This window comes from Zophobas morio, unplaced genomic scaffold, assembly GCF_036711695.1.
Source record: "Zophobas morio isolate AGI-343-1 ecotype UQ-CSIRO unplaced genomic scaffold, CSIRO_AGI_Zmor_V1 ptg000023l, whole genome shotgun sequence".
Taxonomy (NCBI): Eukaryota; Metazoa; Arthropoda; class Insecta; order Coleoptera; family Tenebrionidae; genus Zophobas; species Zophobas morio.
The window spans coordinates 3,814,910-3,832,227 of NW_026972128.1; the positions used below are offsets into that span (position 1 = coordinate 3,814,910).

A 17,318-nucleotide genomic window follows, 5' to 3' on the forward strand; every position below is an offset into this window, starting at 1 on the left:
ACGAAAGGATGTTGCAGAACATTTTTGAAATTAAAAACGAGAGCAAACATGTGTCTTGACCATTTACTGCGACGTTTAAAATAAAGATTTCCATAGTAGATATTACTAAATCTAACACACATTAACTTACATTATTACATTCGCATATATGCACATTTCTTATTTTATGAAATTAAACGACTGAACACCATAAATGACACATAGAATGAATGATAAATTGATATCCAGATTTTCTTTCCTTTAGGGAAAGGATTTTTTAAATTATTTTTTCTTTGTCGATATAGGAAGTGGGCCGTTTCTGCAATACTTGTGTAACATATACATATGACAAACGAGGTAATCTTTTAAGATAGTGGAGGAAGTAATAAACACCCACATCTAAGTAACAGTTTATTATCGAGACATCTTTACAATTGTTTTATACATTATGTGCGAAATAACTCCGCAACCTTTACCTACCCCTTGGAAGAAACACAGCAATTTAATTCAAACATCAATCAAATTACTTTGTTTCGTGTCAGCATTGTAACAAAAACCGTCACATAAACGTTACTTCTTTTACCTTCATGAGCCTATATTGTGCAAGCCAATGAAAGTTAAAAAGTATATGTGTATATGATACCACAAAATTAAACCTAGTGCTGCCTCAATATCTACTGTGCGATTTTGTAGCACAAACAATAAATAAAACATACTGGAGGTTTTTAATAACATTTCGATTAAACTCACTCATTTCCACTCCAGGAGGTGTGATATCACAAGACGAAATTACCTATAATGTTTTAATGGTTCACATTACCCCAGACCCATTTCTTCAAAAAATTATCTTCTGTGTCAAAATATAGACTAGACGTACGCTACATTTTTTAGAAAAATATACCCTTCATAATTTACATTGCTAAGGATAACTGTGGTCTATAAATAATACAGTCTCTCGATTGTGATTTCGTTAAACAACTGTGAAAATTAGAGATCGCTAGTGGTAGATTTCCTCCTGACGTATTTGTTGAAGTAGTCTGGTCTCCAGCACTTACAAGAACCTGGGATCAGGAACCAGTCGTAGTAAAGTCGCACTTGGAAGCAGCCAAGAGCGTCTACGCCGTCACAATGAGTGGGCCTGGAAGTTGTGGAGGAGTCAATAGGGGCAGCTTGAAGACCCGCCCTCTTGTGGAGATATTGCTGATAATTCTGAAACAGTAATAAAATTAGCAATTAACATTATTGCAAAATTTTCAAAAAAAAATTCGTTCAAGAAATCAGAGTTTATATATAACAGATAAATATTTCTATTATGTCTAAATGGAGCTATTCTATGAATTAATGAAATTGAATTAACAAAATAAATAAATGAAATGTACCTGAAAATCTTGTACTGAAGGTGGTTGCGACGCCGCCACCGGACTTCTGGGTGGATTCACGGTATCACTGTTACTCAAAACGGTATCAGGATAATAAATTTCTGCAACCAAGAGACTCGACCATCGTGGAGAAGACAAGCACCCACCATCTAAATAGTGGCAACGTGATTGCAAACATCTACAACAACAATAAATAATACACCGTTTTACACACTCTTTCTTTTTCCCACCTCGTTACTTCAACTGTCTGCGTGAAGTACCCTTCGTACGGAATCTGAACCACGTATCTCCACACCCCTTGATAGTTCTTCGCAAAAACAGGAGTAGCATATTCCACTTTCGCAGGACAAGGAGTCGGAGGTCCTTCATACCTCGGTTGCACAACCTCGTCTCTTCTTTCCACTGGAAGCTGCGAAGACTGCTGGGTAACGGTGGTCGTAGTGTAAGGTTCTCCGTTGATGGCTTTATACAACATGCAGAAGAGTCCTCCCTGGTCGCAGAATTTACGTCCTTTCCGCTCTTTGGTTTCTGGGGTAGAAGTGGCATTCTTGGAGGTTTGTTTGTCTGTGGTTTGGTTTGCCGTCCTAGTGTCTCTCTTAACTCGGTCGTTCGTGTGGAATGGTGTTATTCTGCGGAGGATGTATTAGTGGTTTGTTGATGGTTTTGTGGGTTCTACTCACGTATTTTGTGAAATGAGGTCATCTTGGAGCTGCGCAACTTTGGGTAATGTTTCGTCCGCCTTAAGAATTGGTAATGTTCGGCTTAGGTATTTCAGTGTCATGTTTCTGATGAGGGCGCTATTAAAGAGGGAATGAAGAATTTTAGTCAAACATCATTCATATTTATTATCAAGCGAAGTTTTATTTCATTAAAAAAATTGCCTGAATATTAAGATTTCGTGATCAGCACTCTTTAGAATAATACTATTAAAACTTTACCTTTTTAAAAAACAAAACGTTAAACTAAATTTTTTTCAAAGTATAGAGTTTATAATAATAGAAAAGCAGGTAACTGAAATACATACAAGAAACTATAAAGTAATACCACAAATCGTAAAATCGGTGCTACAGTATTAATAAATGCAGTAAAATGCTAAAAATTTAATACAAAAATACCGCAGAAAAACAACAGGAAAAGATGCCACATCGATGCTTCCAAAAAACTGGTGCAGCGAGACCACGAGGTGGTATTTATTTACTTTTTAATTTTATTTTCAAATTGAAAAGTCAAGATACACTGTTGTTATAGTTAACTGTTATCCAACACTATTATTCCTGGGCCGGTGACATTTCTAAGTCAGACTATGAAGAAAAACAGTTGTAAGTCCTTGAAGAGTAGTCACTTTTCTCAATCTAAAAAATTTGGTATCATATCCAGGGCCCGTTTTTTTGAATATCGTCCTCAACTGTTGTTGTGTAATTAATTAAAAACTTGTTAACAATAAAGAAACGAGTTCTTTAGCACTTCACGCGTTTAGTGTTAGGCTAAAATATTTAAATCTCCAAGAAAAAATTCTTTTATGCCCAATTGGAGTAAAAATTCTTCCTAAAAAGTCTAAACTGAAATTATCAAATCCTGCGGAATTGCGTGTACAGTAGTAAGCACCAACTTCAACTTTTAAAATATAACGAAGTATTGAATAATACATGGCATTTTACAGTAAAATAGACGAGTGACGTTATTTTTTGTAAGTATAATTTAACCATTACGAAATTCAGTTTCTCGTCAAGTGAAATGTTAATTTACCTCAAGAAATCATAGACCAAGTAGTCTTTCACCAACTTTTAGTTTTTGTCCTGTACATCTTACTTTCAACTCAGGATTTTTGTTCACTTTTAATTTTACTTTGCGAGAACAATTCAACTCTCCCGTCAAAAGGCAAAAAAACGCAGAAATAGATAACTGTTTGCTCAGATCTACTTACAAAGGATAGGGAGAACCCAACACATTCTGCCCCATAGGATTTCTAGGAATAGTCCCTTTGTTTAGATCTCCACATAAATTAAAGGGAGACGCGTGAGGGCTCTTAAGATCATCCTCTTTGCAGTCGACAGGGGCAAATGAATAAGATGGTGGCCTCAGACGTGGAGGTTCCGCATTGGGTGATTCCACAAAAGCGTAGTAACCTTCCGGAGGTTCTTCGGCTGCATTTTCTGACGGTGGAACTTCATTCGCAACCACCACGTTTGCAATGCACAGAGAAAAAATCTGAAAAAATATGAATAAGCAAAAATGGCAGAGAGAAAGTCCAAGTAGTCGGTATGTCATTCAGATTTTGGCTGTCACTTCATGGTAAATTTGGTTACAATTCCCAAAATTTTTGTGGTTTTCATAATCAGTTAACTTTTACCTTATCTTCAAAATTTCATTTTGTTCGGTAAAAACAAAAATAAAAACAACTAACTGCTTGCTGTGTTTTTATTTCCATTTATTGTTTTTAGCAGCTCGGGTGTCATATTTACACGGCTTTACTTTTTGTGTACTTTCCTTTATGGTATTACATAGCATAGTTTCTTGTTACGTTATTATTAACGTTACTTATAAAAGTCAATGAACGTTGAAAAGTATTTGCATTAAAGGATGCGGCAAAAATTAGTATTCCTGGTACCGTTACGTCCATTAGCACAATTAATACTTTTACTTTAAGGAGATCGTGATATTTTTGCAATGGTTGTTCGTAATAGTAAAAGTGACAATTGCACTCGGGATTAAATTTTTTTGGTTTCGTGCGTGTAATGAGAAAACCTCTCGCTGAAGAAAACAGAAAATAAGGTTGCGTCCAATTATTTAGTTGCGTTAAGTACATATTTATCAATCACGCTGTGACGTCTGTGTGATGTAATGGATCTTACGGCACACAAATCACAAGAAACACAATTTTGCCGGGTATGAATGTACTATTAGGTATTATTAACTGAGATATGTTAAAATTGCTTGGGTAAGAAGTGTTACATAAATAAAAATGAGATATTTAAGTCTCAAGATTTTAACATAGATGATATTTTATACCACTAAAAATTGCAGTTTTCAGGACTACACCTAAAATATTTGTTAAAGAAACGTTAAACTAAAATTTTTTGGTGTCAAATGTAAATTTTGTACAGTTTATATAGGAATTTTTTTTTAACACCTAGTTGTTGAAATTGACAATTACTTCATATTTATATCGAAATTCACCATGAAACAAATCTATATATTTTTATTAACCTAACATTCCATAAATAATACTCCTGTTAGTTTTTTTTTATTATTTTTAGAATTATATCTATGATTAATATAAACAAACCTAGAAAGCAAAAGAAGTAGAATCTTATAAAGTTTCAACATCAGATTGATATTAGTCCTCTACAATTATCTATAATTTTTTACGTTGTGAGGTCAATGTCTTTTTTTTTGATGCAGCTACTGTATCATTATAAACTGACACGATTTATAATTTTACAACATACAGTGTATTGTCCAATAAATTAAATACTCCCCCTCTGTCCCAAAATAAGTGTTCGATTTCTGTATTTTGCTAAGTAGGTATTACCTTTATTTTTAAAGATAAAGAAGTTTTGTCTATCATGAATTTGGGGCATGCAACATTTTAATGTAAAAAAAACTTCCGAAGTTTTGTTTTGGTAATAAGAATTCTTTTTTTTTTGTAAACGCATTTAAAGAAACTTCGTTTAAAATGTTAGAGTGGAGACAATATGTATTTGTGGTAACTGGACACTTAGTTTGGGACAAAATTTATTTCTAAATCAAATACTTAATTTGGAACAGAATAGCTTTTTAAATGACATCATCAACTTTCTAAAAGAGTGACTAAAAGAAGTTTAGTTAATTCTATTTCTTTGAAATAATTCATATATATAAAGTCAAAACAAATTGAATTATTACACCGTAGACAAAAAAGAACGTTACGCCATATTCTATACTAAATAAAACCTTGAGATGACGTCATCAGTTCTTTGAAAGGGATGAAAAGAGACTTTTGGATAATGTTTTCGCAGTTTCGCAGCAATTTTAAAATACACCTTAAGTTCTAAAGTGATTATAGTACAAATAACATAAAGATGTAAACGAGGATATTTTGCTATCAAAATATCAAAACCACCACATTCCAATAGTTCTTTGAGACATCGAGAAGTAACAAAAGTATTAAGAGTGGAGAAAACTACTCTTATCGTATAATCAAGAAATGATATTTCAAAGACTAAATGCGATTTAAACTAAGTTCTATATTTTTGACATAACGGAATGAAAAAATAATCAAAGATTCGTCTTCTCACACCCCTGAACTTCAGTCGAAAAAATATAGCTTCTTCGAAAAATTACTAAATGTAATTTTGCCAATTTTGTTTTTAACTGTGTCGTCAAATTTATATACTTACAAAAATTTATATGACTTATGATATTAAAAGTCAAACTTAACATTCGTTTGAGACAACCTATATACTAAAAAATTAAAAATAAGGTGAACCACACGTAAAGTACAATTTACTTAATAATTTTAACACCTTCACATTAATTTTTAAATACACCTGGACCCGATTTATAGAAAGCGAAGTTAAAGTTAATTCGCGATTAACTTTTAACTGAGGTCCGTTGCGAGGCAACGCGCATATTTCAACCAATCACGGGCTCATATTCCACATTTTAATTCTCTGTTAAACTAATCGAGAATTAAATATTTAACTCGCTGTTCTGTAAACCGGCCCCTGAACTTTTAAAATAATCAGTTCAGTAGTTTCAGAGATTATTAGTTTCGTAGAACGGTGAACAGATGACACATATCTAACCGTAGACATAAGAAAGTGGGAAACCTAGCGAGACAGTCAGATAAAATAGTAAGCCATTAGTTATTACAACTACCATTTATGAAACGAATATTTTAAAAATTCGACATAAATTTAAAAAAATTATCAATTAATGTCAAAAACATGTTAATAACGACGTGGCAGGTGTATCTTCTACTAATCTAAAACTTTACATGTATGTGAAGATTTATTGCATTCCTTCTACTTGATTTTTCACATTTTTAAAATTTATGTATTTTTTATATCCAACTTCTTACGTCACCGGCACACATTTCCATTCCCAGAAAAAATTCATCCTAATCATGCTAGTGGCAGTGGTTACGCTCCACATTAATCTCCTGCCCCACATCTATAAGGCGGCATTTTGGAGCCAGCCACCACCCACTAATCCACAAAGAAAAAACATGTGCCAACCTCAGCCAAACAAAACCACCGACGTTACATCAAACTTTTGATAGTAACAAAATAAATAAAAACCATGTTATATGCTCCAATTACCCTCCTGAAAGAGACATTACTCAGGTGGATTATACCGTTATATAAAAAAGACATCCAAAGTAGGTTATTATAGCACGGCGCATAGACACGACAAATTATATAACGCAGATAACACGAAAACGTTTTGTCCGGGCCAACAATTACGAAGAGCTCCGCCCGAGTCTCGCCTCTGACAAACACGGAAAACGCTTGGGTCGTCGATTTGCGCCCACCGCTCCTCCTAAGTCTCGAAGACGGCGAAGCGCTGTAGATGCTTCACACGAAACGTTTTGTATAAAGTAACGCGTCCGCTTCCGGTTGCTCCTATGAGTTCCGGCTCCGCCTGGTCCGGTAAACTGTACTGACCGCTTTTAAATTTGAAACGGTAAAGTTATCGCCACGGCATGGGTTTCGCTGTGGGTGAGTTGGATCCAGAGGGTTGGTAAAGTATTAATGTATGTATAACTAATAAAATAGTAATTAGTTTGTTCCCGAAGCGCTGAAATCGTTATTTAACCACTGATTCTTACAATTAATCTGCAATTTTTCGTCTCAGTGTCAGCGTAAGTAGTAATAGTCTTAAGGACAATTAATTATTGTGCAGGATCTGTGGTGCTATCCGTCTTCAACAGAGGTATATATTTGTTCAATTCTTGAAGACATTTAAAACATTTTGTTCTTCACGTAGCTGATGCTTCTCAACCAAAAGAACTAAAATAAGATTGATGCTTTATGCTTTCTCTCATCATTCAAGCAAAACATAAACAAACAATTACATCTGAATATAACTTAACCAAATCTACAATTTGCAGTGTGAGAGCAAGACTATCGTAAGTCAAAATTTCTATAAAAATGTATGTCGACCTTTATTTTGTTATTATATTTTTTAAAGGGCATTTATAGCCACTTCAAACTCTGCTGGCACCTAATAGTTGATTGTCATACTAAATAGTCGGTATTATTGAAGCAAAAATATATTGGTGATTTTTTAGTTATATTTTAATTTATACTTATATCGTATTTTGAGACACGTGAGTCTTGTTCTGACAGTGCGGCAAATGTTCATCTGTGTCTTCGAATGAACAAGTAATTGTGATTTCATGAAGATGATAACAACTGCAAAAATATACTTTTACTTTTAGCACACAAATTTAAAATGACCGACATTTGAGTAATATGATACTCCTATTTTGTAAGAATTTAAGTTCAAAGTTATGATCCTGTCAAACCGATAACGACTGTAAAGAGGTATTTTTTGTTTAGAATTCAAATCAATTTACCGATTTTTTGTCCTTTTTCTGCTGCCAGTTTTATTGAATGATTTGTTTTTAATTTTTGTTCTACTTGGCCATGACGCTTATGTCAGCCGTTTCAATTTCACTGCTGACGTACGTGTCATGGCCAACTAGAGCAGAATTTTTTTTAAATCACCCGGTATTTCGTTATAAATAATTTCATTAAATTAGTTAAATTAGTAACACTTCATTTTGATTGAGAATATGTCTTGGTTTAAATTTCAGTAGTAAATTAAATAACCATTTTGAATTTTTAATTATTACATAACGATTTTTACGTTTTTTAGTATTTTTCTTTCTCTGGGGGCTCAACTCAGCTCAAAATATTTCACTCAACTGCTTTCAAAATCTGATAAAGTGAAATGACAAAATATTGCCTGTAAGTTACACAGTTATGTCATTGCTTTGAATAAGTTTTTTTTTACGAACGGACAGATTAATTAAATTTCATTTTCAAGCAATAAATGAAGATATCGAAATCTTTAAGGTGGCGGTTTCGCAAAATCTTAGTTTCTTACTGAACATTTACAGGTTGCCCGTTACCATCAGGACGGGGTGTAAGCTTTCCGTTATTTATTTTTTAATAATATTAGTTCTGAACACAGCACAGTTCCTTTTAGTCAGCTACTATCTTGTGAAAGATCACTGTTCTTTCAAACAAAATTTAATCGAACTCCTAACGAAATTTATATTTTAATTTTGAATTTTTGATGGAGTTTAATATAGCAACATACAGTAATGGTTTAAATTTGCCGTCGACTAAGCATATCTGACCACTTCAGCAACTTAGTTTCAAAGTCGCACCAAACAATATTTTTAACGTTATATTGTAGGTGTTTAATGAAGAAATATCTACTGAGTTAAACTTCGCCACCAAGAAAACATTCTTTTTGTTAATAAAGACGATATGTATTTTTGTATTTATTTATTTATTGTACCTAGTATTTTTTATTAATTTTTGTTTTGATTCTGTGAATATTTTCTCCTTTGACTATAGATGAACGGTTTCGATTTCATTTTAGGGAAACAATAATATTTTTTTTTCAGAGCATTTTCCACTGCTAGTCGATTACCGAAGGAGCTTTTGTTAGAAGGAAAAGCTGAAGTTCCCTAAAAATTCATTACGAATAACCACACCAACACCATATTGTAAAAACCTATTGTGGGTGCAATTTTTTTACTGGTACATATTCTTCAATTTTGCATACAAATACTTAGTGAATTAGATAAATTAGAAAATCTTGGTACCTAAAACAAAGTGTTAAATAATAAGAATATTAAGAATAAGAAGGTGATAGAAATATAGAATTGGTTGAACGCGATTTCCTCTAAGACATTTTGTTACCTTTTGGAATTCATGACTGTAAAAAACTGGATTATACCGCAAAGATTAAATTCGAACTTTTCACTTATACCTGTGTAAAAGGTTTAGTCGCCCTTCAACAAACAAACTTATAAGGACTATCTTAAACATATGGTGCTTTCAGCTCATTTACGTCCCGTTATCATCAGGAATATAAAAGTTAGTGCTCTTCATGCATACTCAACTTTCACATACGAGTATACTATAACTAGGTGACCAAGCTGTGTATAATAACAACAGGGTTTTGGTCATTTGGTTTTAATAAAAATTTTTTACAGTAACTGTATGTTTAGCTTCCTGAAAGATCAGCATTTACGGAAATAAATGAAATCCCATCCCATGTAACATTGTGCTTTTATTTACTCTGCTTTGTACAAATGAAACCTGGCGATGTTCATAAGGAAATAAACGAAACTCGTTGACTTACGTAATTTCAGCCTCCATCCTTCCAGCCTTATTCAAACCAAAAATTTTTATTGCAAGCTTAATAATTTGAAAGAACAGAAAACATTGAGTGTAAACGAGCCTGGATGAAATGGTGGTTCTGGGATGTCATTTCACCCATTCGACACAACGTAGGTCCACTGCATTACCAAATTTTCGTTTCTGCTTTTTGGGTCACGACCCAACAAAACACCAACTCAGCAAAAAACCTCTACTGACCGATAACGAGCGGCGATTGTCTCCGTCGCGCTCTATTTGCTCCAGAATGGATTTTTAAACGGTGGATCTGAAGAAGTCTTAACGATGCAACTACTTTCCTTCCCGTGTAATACCATTAGCATAATTGGCACGCAGCGTGTGAGCAATGGCGGTCGATTTGGTCAAAATGCAGGCACGTAAGTGAGCAATCGGAGCGATGCGATATTAAAAGGTGTTATACAGTTAGTTGGATGTTAACGGGACGTCAAATTCTTCTTGGAAACTAAATTTACATATGTACAGTTTATCTGCGGCGCTGGTGATATTGTACCAAAAACAAGAGTCGACCTGGGGGAATCTGTTCAATAACCTTTGAAGGAGAAGGACGCAGCCGAATCCAAGGTCACGAAGAAGTGGGTCTCCGGAGTCAGGTGCTCGATTGCGTGATAGAATTTCAGGTGATATTGTTTTGGTAGGTTAGAGGCGGTGAGTGTGCAGTGTGATGGCATGCAGGAGGAATTTCCCTAGACGGGCTAACCCATGCGTTGTTGGTTATCTTTTCGCTTCAAAGCAATGACTAATTTGATTTGAACACATTCTGAGGTATTAAATTTAAGTGAAAGAAAAAAAACTAATTAAATTTGGAAAGGTGTTAAAGATTTAGTCAAAATTATGCATTTTCATGATGTTTTTTGCCTATCAAATTTATAGCTGTAGTTTATTTTGACGAGCTAATTTGGCGTTTGCGTATTAATAAAGACAAACCGAAAATTTCCAAGTTACTGTCAAAATGTTTTCTATTAGTTGATTTTGACTTGTCAAATTTCTCAAATTTCTAATATCCGGAAAAAAACACTGGTAGCATATATATGAGATATTTTTTCTACGTTAAAATGAAATAAATATCTAATTATTATGTACCCTTTCATGGAAAAAAATATATAATTTCCTGAAGAGGCTAAAAATGAGTATTTATTTCCGTGCACGAATTACATTTCATTAAAAACAAAAGTTTTTACAGAAGAAAAACAAGCTTCAAATCTTATACCAAAAATTACTTCATAAATATACTAAGAAAAATATTCAGGAAGATATTTCACATCTATTTGATAAATAAATAATTTTCCCAAACATATATCAGAAAAAATTACAGAAAAACGAAACTGTTCAAAAATTGACGCAATTAAAAAGTAGAGAATGAATAATAGAAAATACTGGTTTTAAAATACCATATTAATATTTTATTTTAACACTGTTACGTTGAGCGGGTATTTAAAATCGGCGTGAATTAATCACACAACGATTATGTACAGAATAATTCCGACTCGACTGGAATGGATTTGACTAGACTCTACTTCTCTCATTGTCTGGACTGCACTGACTGCTCCCGACGATGGTTCCCATTTAAACAGCACGCGGTCCTTCTCGAAGATCTCCGTCACCGCTTCTAGGCTTGATCTGGAACACCCATCGCGACGTCCGCTTCCAGGCTTTTCTTTAGCGAACGTCGTCCGGCCGCCGTCACCCATCATCGCCGCACAGACTCGAAAATCCACAAGCGTCGAATCGGGGCGGTGTATGGGTTTATTTCGCAACCATACCTACAGAGCGTTTCATGTGAAATGATGTGGCAAACTTGCCGCGAAACTACTCCGTGGACTTAAGCATATTCACAAAAAATTAAAACAAAATCAATTTCGTCGATAATAAACCAGTGAAAAATCACTAAATTTGTAAAAATATATAATCAAATTTTCAAAAAAATCGAACCTGAATTTTTCCTTCTTAAATATTCGGAATTCTATCACCACAGAAGTTGACAACTATACTTCTTCCTGATCATTCCGTGCACTAGATTCATACAAACACGTTTCACACTCCCGCAACACCTATAAACATAGAGTCAAATTTCATCGGCGGTTCACGAAAGGAAAAAAACAGGATTTGCTCTAACATTAAACTGTTTCTCTTCGGGAAGATGCCAAAATTGTTGATATAATTTGTAACAAAATTAATTTAGATAAGTATATTATAGACGCCCCAGTTCAGATAAAACCTAAATAATAAATACGCAGTGCCTAAATTATGTTGATCCTAATAATTTCCTAATTGATTTTCCTAATTCGAAGTTCATAAAAGGTATAGTCCTTCCACTTAAGAGCAACTTTTAAGAAAATTTTATTTTTGTAGTTTAGTGCCATTTTCGCAAGAAAATAACAAAGTTTCATTTCTCAGTCCCTAATGTAACTTCCTTTACCGTTACATTTTTTTCTCCTTTGTAAAACAGGGTTGCGATTATTTACATTTTGCAAAATTGCCATTGCTCAGAAAGAACGTTTTCATAAATGAATAATTAAAAATGTTATTATAGGAAATGTAGACAGATAGTCCCTTTGGAATTAATTACAATACTAACGTGTAAGTCCTGGTTTTTTAAAGTTTCTAAAAAACGAAAATACGTATCTCTTGTTTATCTTGGTCTGTCGTCTGCCCATCTGTTGGTAGTGTTTTAAAACTGACTGCACAGAATGTCTCAAAAAGTTATATATGAATCAACTGATACTACCTGTAATATAATCAATAAGTTTTCATTTTAATTAACATAAGAAAAAAACAATAAAATATCAACATGAATGTTTTAAGATGCACGGAAACGGAACCAGTGTATCTTTTAACAAAAACAATTATATTGACGTAAATACTAAATTAAACACTTTAACAAAATAAATAAATAAATAAATAAATAGAACAATCACTTGACGACACAGTTGACGTACAGTGACACAGATACAGAATAAATAACACATTAACTTTGAAAACGTTTTAAAGCACTCAACTTTAACGTAAATAAAAACGTGAAAACATGTAAGAATGACATTTTGAGGAAAATTAGGACTTCCGAGATCAACGTGCGATGTTTGTATAGTGACATACAAATGTTCTAGTTCTAGGAAACACACTCTACATGATCTCATCGACGAACTTAAACACTATCCTCCAACCAGAATACCGCAAGATCACTCGTTTTCAAATCAGAAATGGTGAATTCCTAACCGTACAAACACCGCCGAGTCTCTGTAGGTGGTTATTGTAAAGTAAAAGGACCCATAAACAGTGAACCGTTGACCCATTGAATTAAATACCTACAAGCTTTATTGCTCGCACAAATTAAGAGGTTCTGCACTGACCCGTTATCAAATCGTGACACAACGCCATTCCAAACAAACAACGCAAATTCCACCAAACACATTCTATTTATTTGAAACAAGCCGCATAGTCACAAGGCAACAAGTTCCAAGAAACAGCAAAGTGTCACTTATGACCATATACATGAAATCAGCTTTCTTCGCTTCTTGAGAACTTGACACTGGAAGAATTTCTTCTCCGGTTACATATTAATGTGATTTCTTCGGTCTCTAGAGAACATGTTTTAGGGTCACCTCATCAAGTAAATCATCGCGTTCTAATTTTGTTCTAACAATGGGTACATTATCATAATGGCGTGTGTTTGGTCATGAAGGTGAAGGCAATTAGGTGGAATGTTGGCGGAAGAGAACGCCCATGCTGGGACGAAGAGGAAAGCGCGTTTTTTGATAATGTTTGCCAAGAAGATGTTGTTTTTTATAAATTATGTCATAAAGTTAAAAGGAGAAGTCTTTTTATGGAAGGTATTGTACGATGTGTTCGTCATGGCTACTTTTGTCACTTAATGAAAGCACGCCAACATACTTATGAATCTTATGATGTAATAAAACAGCCGTTTGATGTTTAATGGCAGCAAATGACTGTGTGTATTATATATATTTATGGGTCTACGGTCGTTCTATCGCCTAATCTTTTCACACTTAATCACTAGTTGATTATTAAGGGATAGTAAATTTGTTGGGGCTGTACCAACCAATAGCAGTAGGTACATCAATCTGCGGCGCACTTATGTGATTGTTATTAATTTATTAACTATGGTTTACGTATTTTCACTGTCTTTACAATAAATTTGCAGTAGTTTCGTTGAATAGACGTATGTAGATGTCTTCTTTTTTCTTCTATTAGAATATTTTTTATATTTCAGAAAAAACTACATTATTCTCATTACATTAGTTGACAAACATTTTCCCTGAAAATTCAACGGCTTAAACTGTGGCGAATCAAAATTTAAACTTCTTGTAAACACGTGAAAGAGAAATATCTAACACCAGTGAAAATCACTTTCTAACATTTAAAGTTTTCAACAGTCTTTACGACATCTCTTCTGCGAGTGACAATTATAAAAACATTTAACCGATTCAGAACTCTTTATTTACGATTTATAAGATGTTTTGATTAAAAGATTTGTATTTGTTCACATGAAAAAATCATATGTCACCTCCTGTCAAGTGCCAAGTAATTTGGAACCTACAATTTCTATTTCATGAAGATTTTTAAATTTCATTTTCAAAATTATCAACGATATTATTGTTGCTTTTGTATCTAAAATATTGAACACAGTGTTTTTAAACTAAAGAATCCATTTAATTTAGAATCAATTAAAAAATATAATGACCATAGACAGTTCTCATTTTTCATGAATGCAAAATTAATGTGAGAAATGAATAGCCCATGCAGACTTTACACTGTAATTTTCTGGCGAATATCACTGTGATTTTGCTTTGTGGTTTAACAGGCATACACTGATTTGACAATATAAAGTTTGAAATAATGTCACTGTCAAATAAATCACCGCCCACTGGAAACCCGGGAGTAAATGATCGCACGTGTAGTTAATTAAATCTCCAAGAATTTCGAATGTAGGGACTATTTAAGGTTTCTATCAGCATTTTTTTCCTATAATTGAGCTAAGTATACAACCTGATCTTAACGAAATAGTGTTTTCTCATTATTTTAAGCGCCACTAGCATAAATAAACTGCTCAACTTGAAAATTAGTGGGAAAAAGTGTTGCCTAGATCTACATTAAGATATGATATAATGAAGGTGTTAAAGAACTCAAAACTTACAATTACAGTCATGGACAGAAGTGTTTCTATTAAAAATATTAAGCATTATCCTTGTAAACGACTATGAAATAATAAATAAAAAATGTTTTGTCACAAAATCCATACTTTTTCAAATACAGTCACTACTGTCAATAATTTTATAAATGAAATATTCAATGAGTTTTAAATTTTAATCCAATTTAAAATTTTGAAAATCTATAATATAAAAAAAAGAATAAATTTATGAAACAGAAGAAATCAAAATAACATATTTTAAACAACTATTAACACATAACTATTTGTGGATAATTACTATAGCTAATAGTAATCTTTAATTTTAAAAACTTAATTATTACAGTTACAGAGAAAATGTTGCATGAAATGCATGTAGAAAGCAAAGTAAATGACCTTCATCAAACTCTAATCTTTCATAATATAGTCGTTTTATTTTAATTAAATCTTAATTATTACAGTTACAGAGAAAATGTTGCATAAAATGCATGTAAAAAGCAAAGTAAATAATCTTCATTTATCTCTGATCTTTCATATACTAGTATTACTTTGTGTACAAAATGTTATACTTCTCAAGTGATTTAATCACAGCGTGACCAATAAGATCTGAAGTTAAATGGACTGCGTGTGGAAATAATTTGATTGTAAATGACTTATTACAGGTGAAGCAAGGAGAAAAACAGTTGTAATTTAAATTATATATCATACATTATTATAATTTACAAGATACTATTGTAATCAATTTAGAAAAATGCTCTTTGTGTCTTCAACCTTTGAAAACTGACACTTATATCAAAACATTCAATCTTCTTCTACAAGAAAAGAGTTTGTTATACCCTTTAAGAAAGACCCACCAATTAGCCAACTTAACTGATAGAAGTGCCGAGATAACATTTTTGGGTGACCACTAATTCATTAAAATTTTATTTATAACCGTATTCACCGCATTTTAATATATTTTAAATAAATAAATAGTAATTGCTTTTAAAACTCGAGTAAATTAATAAATGACCGTCAAAACGTAAAAGGAATGAATTTCGCCATTAAAAAAAACGGTAAGTATGCTTTTGTAACTCTACCAAATAAACACGGTTTTATGACCTTTTTATAAACCATTTCACGGTATGTTAAACTAACCTACAAAATGACAGCTTCAGACAACCGATAATTCACGTTCCTTCCTGTTATATTATCCAACGCAAACTCAATATTAGACAGTTATTTAATTTTCTTCAGTGAAAAAATTTTATTGTTCAACACTTCCCTAACGCCTCCTCGTATTTCTGTATTGCTAAACGACAACAAAAGATAAACATCTTCATCTATCGTCTAACCATGAAGTGTGACTAGAAATCATATTGTTAATTATTTGCACTAAGACCGATTTCATATTGCATAACTGTGTCGGACTGATAGATTGCAACCAATTGCATTTTTATTGTCTATTAACTTCATAAAGTGCAGGTTTTTCGAGAAAAAAGGTAAATAGCAGTTGTAGATTAATAGTCGAGAAACTTCCGTATTTTATGTAACAAGAAAAACAGATACTAGATCTGAAACCGGAAGAAGCTGGAACACCTGAGAACCGATAGTTTCTAAACGAAACGTTCGCGCTCGAGGTAGAAAAACCGTAAGAAAAATTTTTGCACGAAGAGCAAGCATAAATTTTAACAACCTCTGCCCTAGAAAGTCATCATTACGTTAATACTAATAATTAAGCCGAAACGATTTCCTCAATTACGCTAATTCAGAAAAATATTTAAATGTGTTTATTAAAAATAATGATAATAATAACACAAAGCATTAATCACTTACGGCTATAGTCCTCCACTGGGTCTTCATCTTTTTGTAGATAGTTAACGTTTCGTGCGATTCAGAGGAACGATTCACAACATTCGATCGCAGCACGGTTACTTCTAACACCCTGTGTTATTGTTGATAGCGCAATGAACACTGCGGTGTGGCGCGAAGAACTGTTGGTCAGTCCCGATTACCATGTCTTGTACATACACCTGGAGGACTCGTTACGCTTAACGGGACTTGCATAGCTTCATCTGGTGGAGCGTCTTGATAGCAATCGAGTGATTTAAATCGGTTAAATATAGATGCTCAGGAGATTTAGCTCCAATTAGAGTATTAAAGAATCTGTGATAGTTTTACTGGATTGACTGATTAGCTTTGTAGAGGAAATATTGTTTTTTTTTCAATCATTATAAAACACTTTGTTTTTCAATAAGAAACTTTTTACTTGAGCCATTAACAACTAAATTCAATGTTTTGGCATCAAGGGAGGAGTTGTGTTTAAAATTAAGAATTAGGCTCAATTTCATAGAGTCCCATCTGATTTTTCTTAGAGAAAGTAGGGTAAGATGAGTAGTTTTTCGGTTGCATGTC

General features: G+C 33.1%; 1 protein-coding gene across 1 annotated transcript; it reads right to left on the minus strand.

The window, feature by feature from the left end:
• Positions 1 to 377: 377 nt before the first annotated feature.
• LOC135134079 (uncharacterized) lies at positions 378 to 16,917 on the minus strand. The gene is made up of 6 exons (XM_064062675.1): positions 16,740 to 16,917; positions 3,283 to 3,566; positions 2,039 to 2,155; positions 1,589 to 1,987; positions 1,359 to 1,536; positions 378 to 1,188 (listed from the first exon to the last, which is right to left on the minus strand). Exons 1-6 carry the CDS (start codon positions 16,764 to 16,766, stop codon positions 967 to 969), a joined length of 1,227 nt encoding a protein of 408 aa, XP_063918745.1. The 5' UTR covers positions 16,767 to 16,917; the 3' UTR covers positions 378 to 966.
• Positions 16,918 to 17,318: the final 401 nt, after the last annotated feature.

What these genes read in the sequence shown, in the direction of transcription:
- LOC135134079 (XM_064062675.1), bottom strand. Translation starts at nt 16,766, where the DNA reads ATGAAGACCCAGTGGAGGACTATAGCC. An exon ending in TTGGGTTCTCCCTATCCTTT is followed by an intron (nt 2,156 to 3,282) that starts GTAAGTAGATCT and finishes CCTCTTTAATAG; the next exon opens with CGCCCTCATCAGAAACATGA. An exon ending in GACCTCATTTCACAAAATAC is followed by an intron (nt 1,988 to 2,038) that starts GTGAGTAGAACC and finishes CATCCTCCGCAG; the next exon opens with AATAACACCATTCCACACGA.